This window comes from Crassostrea angulata, chromosome 2, assembly GCF_025612915.1.
Source record: "Crassostrea angulata isolate pt1a10 chromosome 2, ASM2561291v2, whole genome shotgun sequence".
Classification (NCBI taxonomy): Eukaryota; Metazoa; Mollusca; class Bivalvia; order Ostreida; family Ostreidae; genus Magallana; species Magallana angulata.
In genome coordinates, this window is record NC_069112.1 from 11,263,141 (window position 1) to 11,285,009 (window position 21,869).

A 21,869-nucleotide genomic window follows, 5' to 3' on the forward strand; every position below is an offset into this window, starting at 1 on the left:
TGCAGAATTCGGCATGATATTTGCCAAATGAAAAAAAAAAAGTTTGGTCACCATAAATTCTAATCTTTTGTTAAACATATCCCGTAATACATAATTGATCGATATTTTCTTGACATTTGTTTATTCGAAATACAATTTTTCACCAGAGGTTGTTAAACAATGGCCATCAATAAAATATGAAATACCTGAAAAATGATATCTGATTACAAATTGGATTCGTCGTTTTAAATCCAGAGTTTTTTTTTGCATTGAAATATTCAATCTTTGATCGGTAATGGTAGTCGTTAAAGAACAGTGTACATGATAATAATTGTATAATGCGAATGCAAAAATCTTGTTCAAGATATCAAATATAAAACTTTAAAAATTCAGGGGAGAAAATATCTTACAATTCAGTGTATTTTCTGCACCGAGAATAATGAAGTCAACAGTCCTTAATTACATAAAATAGCATAAAACGTACCATAACTTTCTGCTAGGAACAACCCTGCTAATGAAAGAACACAATAAAAAGTGACCATGTTATTGAGTTTTTTGTACACGTATGCAGTATTTCATCACTCATAAGGATGTTATCTTGGGTCCTTCCATCGCAATTTTATGGGGGGTTTCCGTCAGCGGAAAAATAACATAGAAAGTACTACGACCTTGTCAATGACACCCCTTCCACCTAAATATAGATACAAGACAGTTCATTTCCTGCTGAGGTTTGATCTTGTAGACCATTAATAAACCTCAGGTGCTCAATACATATAACAATCAGAAATATTTGAAAAATATGTTAAATTGACGAAAATAGATGTATTCTACATGAAACTACGTTACCCGGCCGAAATATTGAATTGTTTTTTCAAGTTCTGACGGAAAGACCCGAGGCGTTCCGAAAGCATGTGCAAGTTATTTACATGTTCAAATGGATGTATTTTAGGAAACTCTGGCAACTGGTGTTTTCTTTTTGTAACCTGAACATCAGATTATGAAAATATCGAGCCCCTCTGTAAGATGTCTTTTTAAATTTATGTTATAAGATAAAAAAAACAATTATCAAATTTGACTTTTAGGAGGTCGAAAGATGCGTTCCGCAAGTTAAAATCGTTAAGTATGTAAAAAAAAATCGTATTACATACTCTTTTCCATACAATACCCTGTTTTATCCTTCGATGAATTTTGAGCATCAGACTTTTAGCCCTCTGGCTGACTTTGATGCCATGCTGATATAAAGTGTACTATGGAAAAAACACATTAATGTTTTCTATATATTTTAGCTGTACATCATTGATACTGTTGCTTACAATCAAATCTTTTGAAAATGGTCCTTATTTGCTATTTATCACATGTTTCGTTTTACAATTGCTCATCAAAGACGTCAAATTCATATAACTGGATGGATATATTATTATTGTTCTCTGTACGATTTATTGTAATCTTATTCTAATTCTTGCAGTGTATCCCAATCAGTTATATATACACAAATATTGTTAATTATTATAACGTGACTCAACAAGCAAAAAAAAAGCAACAAATGGTTTGTTAACACAGTTAAAACAGTTAAATATTTCTCAAATCAATTAATGTGCATTAAATATGTGCTTATTCACAGTTTCCATGATACTAAGGACATGGAAGTATATGGCTTCCTGGACATCAACCATTGCAAGTACCGTTTCCTAGGTGGACTTAAAAATGTGCCAAAAGTTATTGCCAATGACACAATACACGACACCTTTTCTATAAAAATAATGGGTAATTTTTCGGTCGAAAAAAATTCGTGTTTGTCCATCACACACCACATCTGATATTATCCCAATGAACCAAAATCTTATTACCTCGTTCGATAAAATATATGTTCATGACAAGTGCATTTAAGAAATATGACAAAGAAATATATCTTTGCAATCATTCTTAATGTCCCTTACTCCTAGATAAAACAAATACCGTGTGTTTATTATCATGTTTATGCGGCTAGCTCGAGTAATTAAATGACAGGGTCGATCGTGCCTAACAATAAGCTGAAAAAGAGTTGTGCACTGTTTTTGTTACCACATTGTTTTCATTGAACGATTCATTTCCCGCTGCTTGATACTCACATTAAAAGATTTATATAATGATTTGACTATAAGTATTTAAAAATGTAAATTAAATGTGATTATTATGTATAATTTATTCAGGATTCTTTAAAACCAAATGGAAATGAGGTGTTATTTTCCTGTTAGCTTATCAACACATTATGTAAATATTTTATTTATTAAGATTGCTTTCTGTAACCCCATATATTAACACGTTTTATGCAAATTGAATAAATGACAATTTCACAACTGATGGGAAATATTGATGTATTGGCAACAGTAAAAAAAACCCTAATAAAATGTTTTCATTCAAAATTCAAACTGAAATATAATTTACATTAATATAAAAAAAAATGTAGTCGTCTTTAGATAAAATGAAAACAGTTGAGGAAGTAAAGTAAATCTATCACACATCAAAGAGCTAGAGCCACGAAGCATAACAAATTGCCCTATCATTAAAAATTACCATATTTTGGTAAAATATAGGGTAGAATCTTAGCTTGTCATAGCTGTTTTTCTTTTTTCGATATCGATCATACTTTTTTATAAACGGAGTTTACAATATGGCATTGTTTTGATGAAAAATGTAGAACAGACGTCATTTTTGTTAAGTAACGTCATGAAATGATAAAACTACGTATGACTTGAATCTAATTAAAAAAAACAAAACAAAAAACAATAAAATTATCATGTAGACATTATAATTAATTTATGAAAATAAATTTGTTGATGAAAATAGCATGAAAAGCTTATTTACAATATAGTTTAAAACATATTACAGGGAACAGAGCTGAAGGTCAATATAACGGCGGTACATTTAAATATGTCGGTGTCTTAAAAGTTCTTTTTTCTGCAATTTGAAACTGCATGAAGTAATGCTGATGATGCGCAATGTATAACTGAGTATTAATCATTGAATTTTAACAATGTAATCACAAATTATTAAAAATAAATATACAAATATGACAGAGATACGGTAATTGAATTTAATAGAGATATATGTAATCTCGAATTTTGATGCATTACTGTCACAGTCTGTGTGCATTATTCTACATGATTATTTTACTTGTTTCAAGGCTTCGATATTTTCAATCAATCCTGGCGCTTTACAGCAGTTAGATGCCAGGGTGCAGTTCTATGAAATTTTTTATTTTCCCAGTTTCCCGTTGGCTCACCGTGCGTTCATGTGCGCTCACCGTGCGTTCACTTGAGCTCTCCGCTCCGCTCCGTTCCCGCTCATCGTTCACAAATCGCCCACCGTGCCTTCACAAAGATTTCGCCTTGCGCTCACTGCGTTTGTTCAGTGTTCACCTATTGTTTAGTCAGATAATATATAGGCTTAAAACAATACAAACATGTAGTTTATTGTTATTATTTCCCGATTACCAACGAAACACAATGTAACAATACCGCCCGGGGCACTCCGAATAATAATCATCTTGCGTTCATATAGAGTACATATATCGTTCACTTTGCGCTTGCGTTTGCGCTCTGCGTTCGCTCTCAGTTCACCGTTCATAAGCGCTATCCAAATTCGGCTCAGCGTGCACTCGCCGTTCGTTTAGAGTGCACTCACTAAGCGCTCACCGTTCACGAACTGTTCAATTGAAAAATAAAACCTTTTAGCGACTGTGTATATGTAATGGATGTACTAGTATGCCGAAAGCAGTTCTGTATGAAATAATATAAAACAGTTTTGAGGCCCGTTATAGGGCCGAGAACATTGATATTTTTCATACAGAAGTGTTTGAGGCATATATAGCCATTGAATATCATTGTTGATTCCTGAGACAGCCCGATTTTAAAGAATAACAGTGCTGTAACTACTGATAATGGTCTGATATTAAGAAGCTCTCTAATATATCGGACTGTCACAAGTAAATTTTTGACTGCTGGAACAAGGGAATGACATTACAGCAGTGTTTTAATGTTCATAAATTAAATGAAAAAAGAATATCGATTTCTTTAAAAATATTCTTATGGAGTTAATTATTCCTTATAAATGTCATGACCTCTATTCATTTATATTTCATTTTTTCTAGTGATATTCATGTCCTTTGAGAACTGTTACAAGTGATAAGCTATCCGTAAATGTCTTGAGAATTAAGATCATATTTCAGAGAGAGAGAGAGAGAGAGAGAGAGAGAGAGAGAGAGAGAGAGAGAGAGAGAGAGAGAGAGAGAGAGAGAGATAATGTGGGTTTACTATTTTGAAGCGAAGATAGGTTAAAATGAACATTTTTATTTAAAACATCAAGCAGTAGCACATAAATAATGTCGTAAAATTGTCTTGAAAAGTCGAATTCATAGCAAGCATGTAGAATTTGTGTTATCATATATATAGATTTGTAGTGAACTCGGCCGTAAATCGATTTTTTCAGAGGGTAGGGAAGGGGGGGGGGGGTTGAATGGAAACAAATATTGTTTTAAATCTCTCTGTACTCATCGTTGTTTTTTTTTAAAGAAAGGGCCCGGTTATCTGATTTTTTTTCTATATACCATACAAGAAAAACTTTAATTAGATTTAATACGCATAAAATAATCAAAGATGATTTCAATCGAGAATTTTATAGGCAAAAGTAAGTCACCGATGTACATGTACACACATTTAGGGTGATTTTTTATTTTATTGGACAAATTATTAACAAAGGCATCGCAATTAGGATTAGACTTCTATATAGTGCACATTCTGATAATGTATTCTAAGCTGTGTATACCAAAAGCCGTCTTCATCGAAACGGACACAATCGATCTTTTAGGTAGGAGTGTAAGTGCATGTAACGGTTCACCGGAAATACATTGACCACGCGACGAATCAACACTGATCAATAGGTGGCTGATAAAGAAAAGATGTGCATTGGCAAAATGTTTTTATGCAAGGGACAATGGCTTAATATTCAATTACAGCTGTACTTAGGAATTAAATAATCAAGTTGTTTGACGGAATAAGTTAAGTTTATCATATATGTACATGTTTTCCTGTGACGTCGACTGTCTTTCTCCCGCGGTATTCAGGAACAAGTACTTGTGTGACAAAAAATCGCTTGCATCTTTCCTTTCGTTTAATGCATTTCACCGTTTGACAATAAACTCACAACTAGCTACTTATACATGCTATCGCTTATTCTACATAAAGGTATAGGAATATATATTTACGTACGTACAATGTTAACTTTGCCAATTAATTTTTTTTTCTGTTTGTTAGCAATGTTCATGTATCTCATATTCTACTGCAATTGAATAATACCGTGGTACATAACAATAATGCTTTTTAAAAATGCAGACTTTACTGGTCAATTCTATTGGCAAAATACTGAAAGAACTCAAGATTCCATGTACAGATTCAACTGACGTCGCAAACGTCAAACTATGACGTCATTGATGATGCACGATGTAAGCATGAATACACAGTATAAAATTACTAGATAAAACATGTTAAAGTTCAGTTTATATGCATTTCTTCCTCGAATATTTAATAAAATGATGATTTTGTAAATAATCACAAATAATTCTTTATCATTATAAATTAAATTCTGCTATTTCAATAAAAAGGAAGCAAATAATTACCCTAAAATAGAGTGGTCAGTTTTATTTTCTGTTACTAAAATTTTCAAAATTTGTAAAATACACATTGGCCACAGTGAGTACCTCTACGAAATTTTGCAGGCAGAAGCATTTATGCAATATCTCTCAGTTTTAAAAGTTTCAAAGAGGTACTCAAGTGTGGCCACATTCCAATTTGGGAAATACTGCAGTAAAATCTACAATTTTCAGGTATTTTTAACGATCATAGTATGTTTGATGATGCGCATGTGCTAAACGGTGGGGCCGAAGTGAAAAAATTTCATATGCATAGAAGCAGAATAGTGTGCCCTACATTATAAGTAATTACAATTTGTATTGTTTCAAACTTGAGTTTTGTGAAAATTTTAAGGCACATTTTGATGCTTCGTGGCTCTAGCTCTTTGTAGTGATAATAAATACGGAAACAGTACATTTAGTATATGTTTTTTTTCTCTTGATTTATTTTAATCGATAAGAAAACATCATCAATTTCAAAAAATCCTTTGATTCCTTAAGAAATCCAAAGATTGTAAAACTAAAACTACAGACTGCAGTGAACCTGATTTTAATCAATTGCTTATCTATTTTTATTAATTTCTTTTCCTTTTGATTTTTTTTTTGGCTAACTATATATGATGCACAACAGTGATTGTATAAGATATTATTTAACCAAAAGACGGTTTTAAAAGTACCGATTAGCTGTTGTTACGATTTTTTTGGCTATATATTAAAAACAAAACAAGACAACAACAATCTATTGATGATTGGAACGTTATAATCCTACGATAATTCATATCATTCCAAAAAGGCATATAAAGGGTCTCAACTTCTTATAAAAGTCACAATGTAGCAGATCATTTTTATTGTAGAACATAAATGTATCTAACGAAGAGAGAGAGAGAGAGAGAGAGAGAGAGAGTATGTATCTAACGAAGAGAGAGAGAGAGGGATGCAGAGCCAGATAGACAGAAAGATCAAGTCCCGTCCATCAGTTTTCTGTAGTATTTTGATATGCGATTTCAGGTAGGTCGAGTTCTTGATAAGTTGAACCCTCATCATTTTTCACGCATGTGTCTTCGTAAACTGGTCTCTTCCAACAAGCCACGAGACTACCAGAGAAAGTCACCCTTTTTGTGATAACTCCTCTAGAAAAATATTGTATTGTAGAATAATAAAAAATATCAGATCCAAATTAGAATATGCATATATGCACAATATACATGTATAAGGAAATAGACCGGATCATTATACATCATTATAAGCACGATTCTTGGTTGAACAAATAGAAAAAGGTGTTACGTCTTTGATTAATTTGGCATATATATTGACAAAAATTTACCTGCACATTATGAATCCACACACAAAGAAGGTAACGTTGATAACTATGGAGATTGACAATCCACTGACAATTAAACTGGAGCTGGACATATCCTGGTTTATCAATAAACGTTCTGTCCAGAAAAAAGTAACGTTTGTGTTTTTACGGATTTAAGTTCTTCATAGAATTTTTTTCTTGCTTTAACTTCTTATTTTTTTCGTTTCCTTTATTGAGTGTAGCATGTGCGTTGTTTGATAGGAATAATGACCTTTATTCAGACGAAGAAGCTTCATGTGTTCATTGTACTGATATGGGCCATTGTTTGCATGACTTTGCTTTTCCTTTCCACATTAAGTGTATATTTTTTCTGTTTAATACAACGCTCTGTAAACATTTTTTTATTACATCGAACTATATTGTTTTTCATTTAAATTCTGTATTTAAATATAAAGGTTAGACAGTGCATTTTGGTTTACCGAATCACTATCTAGCTCACGTGGGCAACTGACTTGTAACAAATCCAATGCATTTCTAATAATATCATATTATTTACATGAAATGTGTGAGGCTCATTACAGTTTTTCAGCCAACATTACCTTTATCGCAAGATTTGCCGTAAAATCCGTCAGAACAGCCTATGAGGCAACTTCCGTTAAATCTGTCACAAGTCTGGTTGGTACAGTGTAAACCGCATGAGTACCGACAGTTCTCTCCATATGAATTTAAACATGCTTTTAAAAAATGACAATCACTTTTTACTAATATATTTAAAGTGAAAAAAATATATGAAACTGAATGTTCAGCTTCAGAAAATCTCAAATGTCTTTTTTCTGGTTGGTATTTTTATAACATAAAACTTTAAATGAAAAAAAAATGCTGTTGTTGTTACCTGAGGTACAATTTGAGCCCATCCACCCCGCCTTACAAGTAGAACACCCATCGGTGTGTCGGCATGTCTTACAGTTCAGAGGGCATGACAGGGAACAGTTTTCGCCGTAATAATTCCTGTTACAAGCTATAATAAACGACATTATGTGAAAAAAATATGTGTAATGCAGGGTTAATTTGATTGTATTTGAATACATTTAGTCTATGGTACAGAGTCAAGGTTAAGAATCACTATTGTAAAGACACCCTATTTACATTTTTGCCAATTTTTATTTTAACCTTAAGACATACTGTTCATCCCATCACTTCTATGTTAAAAATAAATAAACTGCCATACGCATGTCACTTTAATTTATTTATTTCGATGAAATTTTTCACAGCAATTTCCTTATACATACTTTGCAAAATGCATTATAAGAAATATTAAATAATAATACCAGTATCACAATACATTCCAAGCCATCCTGGTTTACATTGAATGCACGTTCCGTTTTGTATATGACATGAGCTGTCTCTACAGTTACTTGGGCACGGAATCTCACAGTTACTGCCATACATACCGCGTTTCTCACATCCTTTATCAATTATTTATAGATATTTTGTAAATGTAAAAAAATAAACATTATTGGTCTTGAAATGTAGCGGTTAGTTTTTTAAATTATAGCAAACAATTGAAGAATAAATTTTAATCAACAGAACTGTTTTTTTTTCTGAAATTATATTTATCAAATTTATTTTATGTCATTCAAAGATTTCCTCTTCAACATCAACATTTGAATTGGTTAAAAATACATATTCAATTATTCATGGTAGATTTTTAAAAATTAACAGCGATAAAGATTTTTTTTTATTATTAAAAGTTCGTTCACGAGATTGTTTTTTCCATATTTACGTAGTTTTAAAGCTATGTCTTTGTACCTCGTACAGTGACTTCACAAATGCGCAGATACACGGTATCATTCTTATACCCTGCAGGGTAGATAACCTTGCCAAATCTTTCGTTGTAGACAATAACATAACGTCCCTGTACCATGCATGTCTTCGTCATAATCAGGGGTGGTAACTGTGGTCCATCCTTATAACATAGGTTGGAACATTTTATTTCTTTAGTGGAGGACACGTTTGTCTCTGATACGTACAGAGAAAAACCCGCAACCTGGCTTTTCTCGACCATATCTGTAATGGAATGGAGTTTTATTTTTCTGAATCTGTCTAAATATAAAACTATTGCTCAGTGATTTTTTTTATTGGCTCAACAGATGGTACATAACAATTATATTAAACATTGTGCAATAGAAGGGATCTGGTAACACGTCGTCCTTGTATATATGTATTTATATAATCGAGATCATTGCATAAGACTCTTTCAAATACAAAGAAAGAAAAAAAAACAAAAGAAAAAATATTGCCCCCAGATTAAGAATGAAGAAAAAAAACAGACTGATCAATAATATGGAAATTAATCTGACTTAATAAACTCCAAAACTTAAATTACAATATTCGGTAAATCCAAAGTCTATTATTCAGAAACATTCATTTTATGAATGTTACAATCTGGCTAGTAATGGCTGCCAGATTTCTAAAAAAAATATGCATTTGGTTTGTTGAACATAGGTTACTTTCTTTGGCATAAATCTTATAATTTCTGATAGTTTAAAAAACAGTAAACTAAACTTGTGTGCCAGGTGAGTTTGTACAAGTTAAATAAATAAAAAAAATTCCAAGCATAATACAGAAATCTAGTGGAATATTGTTGATATTATATCAATCCAAATAACATCTTTCATAGTCAAATGATTAACAATTTCTATATGTTATTCCACCAATATATTAAGTCTTTCCATAATACGTAAATGCTGCTGCTGCATTTGTCAATATCATTACAAATATTACAATAAGGACTTGGTATGAGTTTCATATTACAAAGAGACTTGCTATGTACTATCATTGTGTGTAATATTTTTAACTGAAGAGATAGTATACTAGTTTGTGTGCAGCACTGGAAAGGTAATTTGAATATATTTTTTTGTAATTAGGAGTAAGAATTTCCAAACTAAAAATGTCCAAACATATTTAATACAGGGGTTGAATCCTTGCAGCTGTTGAGCAAAATCAAGTAAATATCTTTGCAAGTTAGCTTACATGAAGGTACATGTTTGCCCTGAATATTCAAAGTGTAGTTTTTGTCCCGTTCACTTTGAGATAATATGTATTTCCTTTTTCCATTACTTGGAGAAATGCTTCAAGTCTATTAAAATCCTAATTCAGAGAAGAACATTGAAATTTTACACAAACAAATTGATAATCATGACTCGCAATAAAGATCGACATCTTTCATTATTTGGTTCACCAATGTTTTACAATTGATGCTAAACGAACAGTTTGGACAGGGATTTCTTCCGTGCCTTGGTTACAATTGCGTCGCATTTTTATTGCTGAAGATTTTATTTCATAAATATTAACGAGAAAAGGTCTGAATTATTTCCCCGATTCCTGCTTAATTAGTTTTTTAACATATTTTCATTTATGTTATATTATTCATACGTAAATTTGAAAAGCATTGATATTCTTTTGATTTTATGTTTGTGATTAATAACTGGTAGTGAAAGTTGATTGATATATAAAAGGAGTGACAATTGCGTCCCAATTTTTTTTGCTGAGGATTGTATTTAATGAATATTAATGAGAGAAGACCTGAATTACTTCCCGATTCCTACTTAAATAGCTTTTAAACATAATTTCATTTATGTTATATTATTGACACGTAAATTTGGAATGTATCGGTATTCTTTTGATTTTATGTTTGTGATAAATAACTGCTGGTGTTTTGCCGTGAAAGTTGATTGATAGGAGTGACAATAGCCAAATTATACACAATACGCTGTCAAAATGTGGCTGTTATTTCCTACATAAACTTGAATATGCAGGGTATCTCCAAAGCCCTTATTAAGATTGGTCCCCGACGTCGAGGCGGATGTGATTGTATAACGACTTTGACATTCGTTAAAAATAAAGAAAGTAGGATTTCTATAATGTTCATAGATAGTCCTTTGTACAACATCCATAATCTTTCTGAAGTTTGTTTTGTTTAAAATCGATGCATAATATAAGGGTTGGATAAACCTGATCAATCGGGACGACACCAAACGGTTCCGTTTCCTACCTTGATTATTTCTAACTTTGAAAGGAAATATGTTGGTGTAAATAGGCGAAAGTCTATAACTTTCTAAGATAATTTGTTTGTATGGAAATTTTTCATACTGTAGGTACCAAAATATCTGACCAGGCTGGTTTGAATAAAATTTATGATATTAATTTTAATATACCTCATTTTGATAAAGATTACATAACACAAAAAGAATAAGAAATACCGTCGCCGTGTGTTTTAAACTGTAAGGTAATATTGTAAATGCTGTAAACTCCACCAAGATCCACTTTCCACCACACATCCTTCCACGGTGACCCAAGTCCAATTTGTTGAGCGTTCGAACATGTTTTTGTATTTCCGTCAACTGCATTTCTGGCGGCGTACTGCGGGTTGGGATGATAAGTGTGCATTTGGGTTGCAACTTTCATGTAGGATAAGTCATCTATTGAAATATGACATATAACGATACATTATCAAGCTACCTTATATTGAGTATTCAGATGGTTCATACTAGTATGGACAATCGTCTCGTTTTTTGTTTGCTTGTTTGTTTTTTTGTTTTGCTTATTGTTGCTTCTTAGGCGCATGCAGAATTCTGCATGATGTTTGCCAAATGAAAAAAAAAAGTTTGGTCACCATAAATTCTAATCTTTTGTTAAACATATTCCGTAATACATAATTGATCGATATTTTCTTGACATTTGTTTATTCGAAATACAATTTTTCACCAGAGGTTGTTAAACAATGACCATCAATAAAATATGAAATACCTGAAAAATGATATCTGATTACAAATTGGATTCGTCGTTTTAAATCCAGATTTTTTTTTTGGATTGAAATATTCAATCTTTGATCGGTAATGGTAGTCGTTAAAGAACAGTGTACATGATAATAATTGTATAATGCGAATGCAAAAGTCTTGTTCAAGATATCAAATATAAAACTTTAAAAATTCAGGGGAGAAAATATCTTACAATTCAGTGTATTTTCTGCACCGAGAATAATGAAGTCAGCAGTCCTTAATTACATAAAATAGCATAAAACGTACCATAACTTTCTGCTAGGAACAACCCTGCTAATGAAAGAACACAATAAAAAGTGACCATGTTATTGAGTTTTTTGTACACGTATGCAGTATTTCATCACTCATAAGGAAGTTATCTTGGGTCCTTCCATCGCAATTTTATGGGGGGTTTCCGTCAGCGGAAAAATAACATAGAAAGTACTACGACCTTGTCAATGACACCCCTTCCACCTAAATATAGATACAAGACAGTTCATTTCCTGCTGAGGTTTGATCTTGTAGACCATTAATAAACCCAGGTGCTCAATACATATAACAATCAGAAATATTTGAAAAATATGTTAAATTGACGAAAATAGATGTATTCTACATGAAACTACGTTACCCGGCCGAAATATTGAGTTGTTTTTTCAAGTTCTGACGGAAAGACCCGAGGCGTTCCGAAAGCATGTGCAAGTTATTTACATGTTCAAATGGATGTATTTTCGGAAACTCTGGCAACTGGTGTTTTCTTTTTGTAACCTGAACATCAGAAAAAACTGGCTAGTTTTATTAAGCGTGCAAACAGTAAAAATTGTTTTATTGTACTATAATACTAATCGATAATGGTCATATATATTATTTGAACAGAAACACCATTGCACATATTCTTGATTATGAAAATATCGAGCCCCTCTGTAAGATGTCTTTTTAAATTTATGTTATAAGATAAAAAAACAATTATCAAATTTGACTCTAAGGATGTCGAAAGATGCGTTCCGTAAGTTAAAATCGTTAAGTATGTAAAAAAAATCGTATTACATACTCTTTTCCATACAATACCCTGTTTTATCCTTCGATGAATTTTGAGCATCATACTTTTAGCCCTCTGGCTGACTTTGATGCCATGCTGATATAAAGTGTACTATGGAAAAAACACATTAATGTTTTCTACATATTTTAGCTGTACATCATTGATACTGTTGCTTACAATCAAATCTTTTGAAAATGGTCCGTATTTGCTATTTATCACATGTTTCGTTTTACAAATGCTCATCAAAGACGTCAAATTCATATAACTGGATGGATATATTATTATTGTTCTCTGTACGATTTATTGTAATCTTATTCTAATTCTTGCAGTGTATCCCAATCAGTTATATATACACAAATATTGTTAATTATTATAACGTGACTCAACAAGCAAAAAAAAAGCAACAAATGGTTTGTTAACACAGTTAAAACAGTTAAATATTTCTCAAAGCAATTAATGTGCATGAGATATGTGCTTATTCACAGTTTCCATGATACTAAAGACATGAAAGTATATGGCTTCCTGGACATCAACCATCGCAAGTTCCGTTTCCTAGGTGGACTTAAAAATGTGCCAAAATTTATTTATTTAATGACACAATACACAACTTCAATTGACTGTAGTTGAACTTGTGATTTCTGGCCTAACGCCTAGGACCATTTAACTATGTACTACACAAAATATTTCAGACGTACATGTACATCTGAATCATGACCAAACTCAACCGGTTTACATGATGTACTACAAGTCAGTAATATTTTACATCTAACACGGTAAGATAACTTTGTAATACAATAAATGTAAGTGTATTTTTTTGTGATTGTTAGGGGAACACTGACCAAGTAATTTGAAGGCGGGCTTATTTTCTCGATCTGTTAACAAATGAACAAAATGCAAATAAACGGAAAAATATTTTCAATTTCAATACCATTGGATGACATATCAAGTAAATATCATTGTTAGTAATAATTTTCATGAACAACAGTGAGAACATATACAAAGGGTAAACAAACTATGCTAAAACAGCCCCTGGTTTACTATGTATCATTATTGATAACACATGCTAGTCACTTAAGTGTATTGATCATCGCACGGTATCTGGTTTGTAACTACTTTAGCAGTATCGACTCATAAGTGTTTCTTTCTCCATCTGTAACAAGTTCCTGGTAGTTAGACGCCATATTGGATGTACCCGTATGTTCAGTGGTTGTTGTTGACGTCAGGCAGGGCTGCTTGTCATCAGTTCTAGTTTTCGTCTTTATGGACTTTTTCCTACGTTAAATTGTTAATGGTTAAACATTCGCAAAATCAAGTCGTTAACGTAAATCAAATGAATTACGAAAATACGTTATTCATTGACAAATAACAATATAAGTAAATTAGATAACTGTACTTTCAAACCAAATTTTAAAATGGAATGAAATATATTTTTACCGCAGTATCGTTAATATACAGGTGGTTATGATAAAAACAACACTGACTCCAAGTGCCACCGAGAATCCAATGATCCACAGTGTTAACTGCTTTGAAGATCCAACTAATACTTCTGTCATAAGACGTATTTTTTCACTATCTTCAAAACGAAATTTATTATGACTCTTATTTTTGGTACGGCCGTAAGTTTTAGAATGCATTTTTTTATTTGAGTTTGAACAGATTGCACAAGATTAAGAACATCTTACATTTATTGCAGTTGTGTTCGTCCGTTCGACCCAACAAACAACTTCCATTAAACCTGTCACATGTTTGGTTTACACAATGTTCACTGCATGCATACCGACAGTTCTCCCCATAGGATTGGTCACATTCTGTTGTTGGTGTTTAATGATAACATTTAATTTTTTTTGGGACAAATATATAATAAAAACAAGTTAGTACACTCTAATTTCAGCAGAAAACGTAAGTTTATCTAATTGTTTAAAGAAAAAAAATAAAAAAAAAAAAAGGAAAAGTAACAAAAACTTATTTTTTGATGAGTTTCTGACCAATTCTAAATTACATATAATAGCTAAGTCAAAACAACAATTAAATTATGAAAAAATATGACGTAGATCATTTCTTCATTGCATTAAGAAGAATAAAAAAAACCAGATAAATATTTTAAAAGAAACTTTGAAAAAAATTTGATTATTATTTCTTAAAGATTGGTGAACACGCTTTTAATCGAAATTAATTTTAATGTAAACCGATCATCATTTATACTTACAAATTCAGAAGAAAAATCTAGCATATGATTATACGTATGTATAATTAAGGTAAAAGATCTATTTAAGAATTTTGAAAGACATATACCTATGGTACAGTTGGAGCCCATCCAACCAGCAACACAAGAACACAACCCATCTGTGTTTCGACATGTCTTACAGTTAGGGAAACAAACTTTGGAACATTTTCCGCCGTAATACCCTTCTTCACAAGCTAGTATACAAATAGAGTCATTTAAAGTACATTTTTAAAAAGAAAAAAAAGCATGGTATTTGTGAAACCAGCTGTTCTTTATCTTACTATTATTACAGCGTGCTTCAGTGTACCCATCCTGGCAACCACTTGGACACACTCCACTGACATGATCACATGGTTCATTGTTTATACAGTGTCCGCTACAGTTATCCTTGCAGTCCAATCCAAAATGTCCTGGTGGACACTCTTTACAAAAAGATATGCTGATTGTTTTTTTTATAATAGAAACAATATGAAACATTAACTTGTCAGTTATTTAGATAAAAAGAAATCTTGAAATAAAATGAAAGTTACCTAACAATGCCATGTATTTTTTTGTTTTATTTTTAGCTTGTAAGTAAGGGAATATGAAAATTGAGGTAAAATAAAATGTTATGCTTTTTAATTGGAAAGCGACTAAACAAGAATATGTGATAAAGCACAAGAACAAAATATGTCTGAAAATATGTTTCGTAAAAGTAAATCGGATTGTATGAAAATATGTTTCGTTAAAAGTAAACATTGACGCTACTTTATCCTTAACCGCTTACTATAGAGCTTGGTTAAAACATTTATCATTATACTCTTCCGTGTAAAAGAATAATGAGCTTCTGGACATTGTATATTCAGATAAATCTAAACAACTGAGATTAAATTAGGTGCCAGGTATATGTTTAATATATGTTTAATACAGTACATTTGTAATGATTGCTAGTTTTTCGATCGCAATTTAGTCTTAAATCTTCCTTTTCAGTGGTACATGCATTTACCTGTTGTACAATTATAGCCCAACCATCCCGCCTTACAAGTACAGAAGCCATCGGTGTGTCTACATGTGTCACAATTTGGAGAGCAGTCAAAAGAACAGCTTCTACCATAGTATCCTTCTTCACAAGCTTGATTGATATTAGAGAAGTTAATGTATAAAAATATTAAATCAGAAAATGACAATGTTTTTCTGCCTAAGGAAAAAATATTTTTTAACATTTGTCTGAGAAAGAAAATGACTTAACCGAAGTTAATTAACAATATATGTTTTTAATTAAATGGTTGGTTCAACTTTCTTACAGTTGTTACAGTGTGTTCCAATGTAGCCTTGTTTGCATCCATTTAAACATTCACCGCCCACATGATTGCAAAGTGTACTGTTTTCTTGTAAGCAATGTTCATTACAGTTTTCTTTACAGGCACGTCCAAAATGTCCAAACGGACACCCTACGGACAAGAAACAAATAATACATCAATCGCAAACAAAATAAATAGATCAACATGTGTTCAAATAATTGTCCTTTATGTCAGCTAGCTGGACCGATAATATTCCTTACGAACATAACCTGTTTGATTTTTGAGGGCAACATTGATTATTTGAGACACCCTGGGGTAACACAATGTCTTTCAGAAATCATTAAAAAGATAAATTAAATAATCTTAGTGTTAACAACGTTTAAATCAATGATCCATCTACATGCCGTTAAGATATATATATATATATATCATTTAATAAACTTAATTAATGGTTTTATTGCTGACCGTTAAAATACTATTCAGATGACTAAATGATATACAAAAGGTGTTTTATATGGTAAATCAGCTTATCAATGACAAAACTCACGTGTATTACAGTCAATGTCGGTATACCCCGGGTTACATCCGTTATCACAATAGCCAGTCTTTTTGTTACACGGTAACTCCTTCAAACAATTAGTACTGCAATTGTTTGTGCAATCATATCCGAAGGTTCCGTTATCACACTCTGCAATACATTTTACCTGTTGATTAATTGTCACCTAAAATGCTACATTTGCTCGCTGAATCATTTATCTAGGTACTCTCTGGCATTCTATTCTACAAAACTATATCTTAAGCGTTTTTATCCATAATTGATAATGTTCAAAATATACCATTTCTCTATATACATGTATATCAACTGAGATGACAGAAAAGTCTAAATTGTGTTGTATGAAATACACAAGTAAGTACTTTATAAAGGGACTGAAGTACAGATACCAGGTATTACCATTGTCACACATATCTCCTTTCCATCCAGTAGTACAGCCATTGTCACATTGACCAGTCACGTGATTACAGGTTTCATTATCTTTACAATTTCCGGAACATTGCTGCGTACATTTTTCACCGTACAAACCAATCCCGCACTCTACATGTATATAACATCAATATATAATTTGGTACAAGGTATAATACAGAGTAAAAATAGTGAAAAAAGAGTATAACTTCATTTCGAACAAAACAAATCAAGTAAAAGGCTTAAAAGCCTCGAAGGAAGTAAAAATTACTAATCGCTTTAACCACCGTATAACCTTTCTAGCAGAAGTGGACTTCCTTTGTGACACGAATTACAATGTTCTCGTTCTATTAAAAATAAATCAATCTTCGATGCATTTATTCATTATAATTACGTTATAGTTCCCTTGTTATTTCCCTTTACTGTTGCTTATACATTGCTTTTTATTAATAGTAGAGATCTACTCTTATTCGTTCTTGTCATATTTGGTTTACAACAACAGAAAATGTATCCAACCTATGAACGAATAAACAGACTGTCTAAAGATGGATAGCAAGTGAACAGATGGAGCGCCAAATTGACTGAAGAAGAAAAGAAAATGGACACCAGGTGACCACAGTAGACAAATTAAATCAAATGCTTTGGATGATTTCATATTTGTACCTATTTTACTAAAATACTGCCTTATATTAATATTAGAGACATATTTTTATTCGCTTTTTGTCAATTCAATTTTGGTTGACAACAACTGACAATTTATTTAACATACGGTTGAACAAACATACTGTCTAAAAATGGTTGGCAAGTGAACAGATGAGCGCATAATGGACTGATAGAAAATGACGACTGTTAACTGAATCAATTGAGTTACGTGATTACAAAGCTGTACTTTTTTCACAAGTGTCCCCTTTCCATCCTGGTTTGCATGCAAAACAAGTTCCGGTTTGTATGTGACAAAGGCTATCTTGACAGTTGATTGGACATTTAGTATCACATCCATTACCATAGACGCTATGGTTTGTACAGCCTGATTTCAATTAATAGAAAAAGGACTAAATAAGCATGATTTACGTGTACAGTACAACTCGGTTATAGCGAAGCCCTAATGGATTTACTTTGTTATATCCGTATTTTGTTATGTTCGTATAACGATTTCGTAATAGTTATTATAGCGAATTGACTATATACATGATTTCTTCCACCAGACTATAAGTTTTACTAATTGAGGCTTAAAATAAAAATGCAATACTTTGATACCTTTAATTTTCGGATTATGAATTGAAAAGTTATATGAAAACAAATACATTCAAACTATTATGTTAAATGGTAGTGCGAACTTTTTAATTTGCAAAGAATTTCGTTATAAAAGTGTTAAACTTTGTTTTTTTTCACTTCGACAAGACTCAAAATCATTTTGCAATACACGTAAATTCGTTATATCCGAATTCGTTATCACCGAAAATGTTTGCAAAGATTTGATAAGAATTTTACCGGGGATTTAAAAAACTTTGCTATATCTGAGAATTCACTAGAACCGTGTTCGTACTAAACTAGTTTTTGTATTTGCATGTTTACTTTAACATGCATTTTTTAGAATGTTATTTACTCGAACAGCAATTAACTGTCACAATGAAAATGCGAATAAAAGAAAATAATCATATCATTATTTTATGTTTGATTCAGCCACAAATAAATATAAAATAAAATAAACGACCTCCCATAATATACATAGCAAACTAAATTTAGTAGTTCTGGTTGACCTTATTTTTTAGTAATAAACTGATATGAAGGTAAGAAACTTCCATATCTTATTTTTATGAAATAATTTACCTTCGATAATAACTTCACACAGTTCGGTAAATACATTTTGTAGCTGATATCCTTTTGGGTAAGGAGTTTCATCCAGTCTTTCGTTGAAAAATATCACATAACGTCCAGAAACCGTACACACTGCTGTAAAGTTCAGGGGCGGCAACTGAGGTCCGTCCTTGTAACACCTCAAAGTAGAACCCTCTATACCACTGGTGTTTGATATATACAAGGAAAACCCCGCAAATCGTCCCCTCTGTCGGGTTTCTACAAAGGAGTTTAATTAGAATATTTCGATATCAGCAAAAACGTTTTCAAAATATAGGGATATTATACACCAAAAAACCCAACCCAAAACACTTTAATTAAATGATATATTCGCCAATAGTAGTAATATGGTTATCTACTACCCTATATACTATGGATGGATCACTTAAACTGAGATTTAAAAAGCAAAACAAACTTATAAAACTAAATTAATAATAAATTAATAATAAATTAATAATAAATTATGTACAAATGTATTATGAAAAATAATGCACTACTATGTTGTTTTATGCACATTGCCTTTGTTAGAGTATTTTTTATTAGCATGAAACTTTCATTAATAATTATGATAATGTTAAATTTGTTCTTTGTAAGTTTGTAAGTAAGTATTTTCATATATTCCCCTAGACACATATGATGTAAACATTTCACTATAACACCATTAATAAAAGATAGTGAAGAAGGCGAATAATGATGATGTTCATTATTTAAAGAAATATTCGTAATATTTTTGTTTTTAATGATCATCCATTTAATCAAAACTCACGTGACCAATTATAAACATAGCAAACTTGACCCTTAAAATTTTAACACGTGGATTTAAAGACATGTACTATACCATAGCCTGTATAATCTTTGAAAAGAATGTTGATACTATAAATGTTGTATATTCCGCCAAGATCCACTTTCCACCACATGTTGTGGTATGCAGAATTAAGTCCTATTTCTTCTGTCCTCATACACGTTCCTATTTGTCTGTCTAGTGCATTACTTGCGTTATAAGAGTTCCCAGGATATATTGGAGTTTGAGTTGCAACTTTTTTGTATGACAAATCCTCTTTAAAAAAAAATATGTATCGACGAATTATGTTGATCACTAATATAGCTGGGATATGCAATAGTACAGTAGAGATCAGACCCAACCAAACAGAAAGTAAACCCCAGCTAAACCCTTGGTTTACCCCGGGTTTACCTGGGTGGACTTAGAGTAAACCAAAGAAAACACAGAGTGGACACAGAAAGTAAACCCGTTCAGAGCTATACCCCTGACAAGATACGCTTATTGTGTATTCAGAATACACAAAGGGTAGGAATTGCAGGTAGTAGGATGGTACAATAACAAATGGGTCTGCCTCACACTTCAATGAGTACAGTTATCCACCAATGGAATTTCAAAGTAAACCCAAAGTTAACCCTAAGTGGACCCAGGTTTTCAAAAAAAAAAAAAAACACGGAGTAAACTCCTCATAAAACCTTAAAAGTAAACTCGAGGTTTAGTTGCGGTATACATGTATTTATCTATGTTTATGCTTTTTTGTATCACCAAGTCATCGTCTCGTTAACATTTAAAGAGAGTCTCTTGATCAAGCATTACCAAAACAAATTATTTATTGGTTTAAATATGTTATTCTTCATTATAATTGTTCATTTGTAGGTATAGATGAAATTGATATTCGTACATTTAAGTACTAAGCTATAAATTTAAAACTTTAGCTTTTTATATGAAGCAAAGTGCTGAGGTTACCAATGTGGCCCGCAGACCCTTTTTTTCTTTTCTTACATTTGTTTCCTTATCTATAATAAAGTAGTTTTGAGTTTTATTCAAAATATTAAGATTTATGTTTTGAAATATCAACATAATAAGTGTGACTTCCGTATTATTGATTATTTATTGAAGCTGTGTATTGACTATACACAATTATAATTACAAAAGAAATGGATAAACATCTAAACATTAAAATCTCGTCTCGTATGTTAATATGCTTTTTTCTTATAGTCTTGTTATTAACAGTAAAATAAAACACATATAGTTAATAATCTAATTCAAATCTAGACAAATAATCTAATAGGGATTATGAAGAACAACATATGCTAATAAATATGACAAAATAAAATCAAATGTTTTAGGATTAAGCACAATGTTAATATTTTAAAATCTTTTAAATGTACAATAAAAGGTAAATTATTCGTGGGATTATCAACCATGTGGGGTTTAGTGGCTTCAAACTGGAATTTTTCTTTCATATAAACGTATCTATAAATAGTAACATGCAGCAATGTCCTAGTATTTGATCATGTTTTCATCATTTTAAATGTATATGTATGTATAAAATGTTTATTTTTATTATGCTACTTACCAAAAGCAGTAATTATCAAAATCCTTGATAAGCACACAATTAATCTGTAAACGTTCATTTTTGAAATTCAAGGAAGGTGATTTGCCAGTCAAATAGAAAAACCGGGAAAAGCATGTGTATGAAACCTTACCAGTGATATAAAGTTGTGTTTTATGTCTACAGTATGACAAGATATAAATACAACACACATTAGTAAAAATAATGAAGTCATTCAGAAAAAGCAATATAAACTATTAAAGGGTAAATGAAATAAGCAAATGTGATTTATACAACTTGTTAAAACATCTTCGTTGCGTTTAATGATTTAATTTTACATAATGTACATGTACCTTTACTAAGTTAAATGATTTAACACGAATTGAGTTTTAAAAAAAATCCTCCTGTCTTTGC

The 21,869-nt window shown here is 31.6% G+C and overlaps 2 protein-coding genes across 4 annotated transcripts; both read right to left on the reverse strand.

The window, feature by feature from the left end:
* Positions 1-6,586: 6,586 nt before the first annotated feature.
* Positions 6,587-13,009, reverse strand: LOC128172993 (uncharacterized). The gene is made up of 8 exons (XM_052838744.1): positions 12,032-13,009; positions 11,207-11,425; positions 8,754-9,011; positions 8,273-8,410; positions 7,837-7,962; positions 7,544-7,678; positions 6,969-7,080; positions 6,587-6,774 (listed from the first exon to the last, which is right to left on the reverse strand). The coding sequence occupies exons 1-8, from the start codon at positions 12,087-12,089 to the stop codon at positions 6,618-6,620; spliced, it is 1,203 nt and encodes a 400-aa protein (XP_052694704.1). The 5' UTR covers positions 12,090-13,009; the 3' UTR covers positions 6,587-6,617.
* A 69-nt stretch (positions 13,010-13,078) lies between these two features.
* Positions 13,079-21,614, reverse strand: LOC128172982 (multiple epidermal growth factor-like domains protein 10). 3 transcript variants are annotated; one of them, XM_052838727.1, is made up of 13 exons: positions 21,480-21,593; positions 19,961-20,179; positions 19,096-19,341; positions 18,155-18,292; positions 17,257-17,397; positions 16,852-16,992; positions 16,308-16,454; positions 16,010-16,135; positions 15,306-15,446; positions 15,093-15,218; positions 14,483-14,608; positions 14,235-14,373; positions 13,079-14,072 (listed from the first exon to the last, which is right to left on the reverse strand). In XM_052838727.1, exons 1-13 carry the CDS (start codon positions 21,535-21,537, stop codon positions 13,910-13,912), a joined length of 1,911 nt encoding a protein of 636 aa, XP_052694687.1. In that variant the 5' UTR covers positions 21,538-21,593; the 3' UTR covers positions 13,079-13,909. The 3 variants fall into 3 exon arrangements, with proteins under 3 accessions (XP_052694687.1, XP_052694689.1, XP_052694688.1); XM_052838729.1 differs by lacking the exon at positions 19,961-20,179 and having other exon boundaries at positions 21,480-21,614; XM_052838728.1 differs by lacking the exon at positions 18,155-18,292.
* Positions 21,615-21,869: the final 255 nt, after the last annotated feature.

Coding starts and splice junctions, on each gene's coding strand:
- LOC128172993 (XM_052838744.1), bottom strand. CDS start 12,089: ATGGTCACTTTTTATTGTGTTCTTTCATTAGCAGGGTTGTTCCTAGCA. Junction 11,426..12,031: donor GTTCCTAGCAGAAAGTTATG/GTACGTTTTATG, acceptor ATATTTCAATAG/ATGACTTATCCTACATGAAA. Junction 9,012..11,206: donor GTTTAAAACACACGGCGACG/GTATTTCTTATT, acceptor ATTCCATTACAG/ATATGGTCGAGAAAAGCCAG.
- LOC128172982 (XM_052838727.1), bottom strand. CDS start 21,537: ATGAACGTTTACAGATTAATTGTGTGCTTATCAAGGATTTTGATAATT. Junction 15,219..15,305: donor TGAAGCACGCTGTAATAATA/GTAAGATAAAGA, acceptor TTTGTATACTAG/CTTGTGAAGAAGGGTATTAC. Junction 14,073..14,234: donor TGTATATTAACGATACTGCG/GTAAAAATATAT, acceptor AATTTAACGTAG/GAAAAAGTCCATAAAGACGA.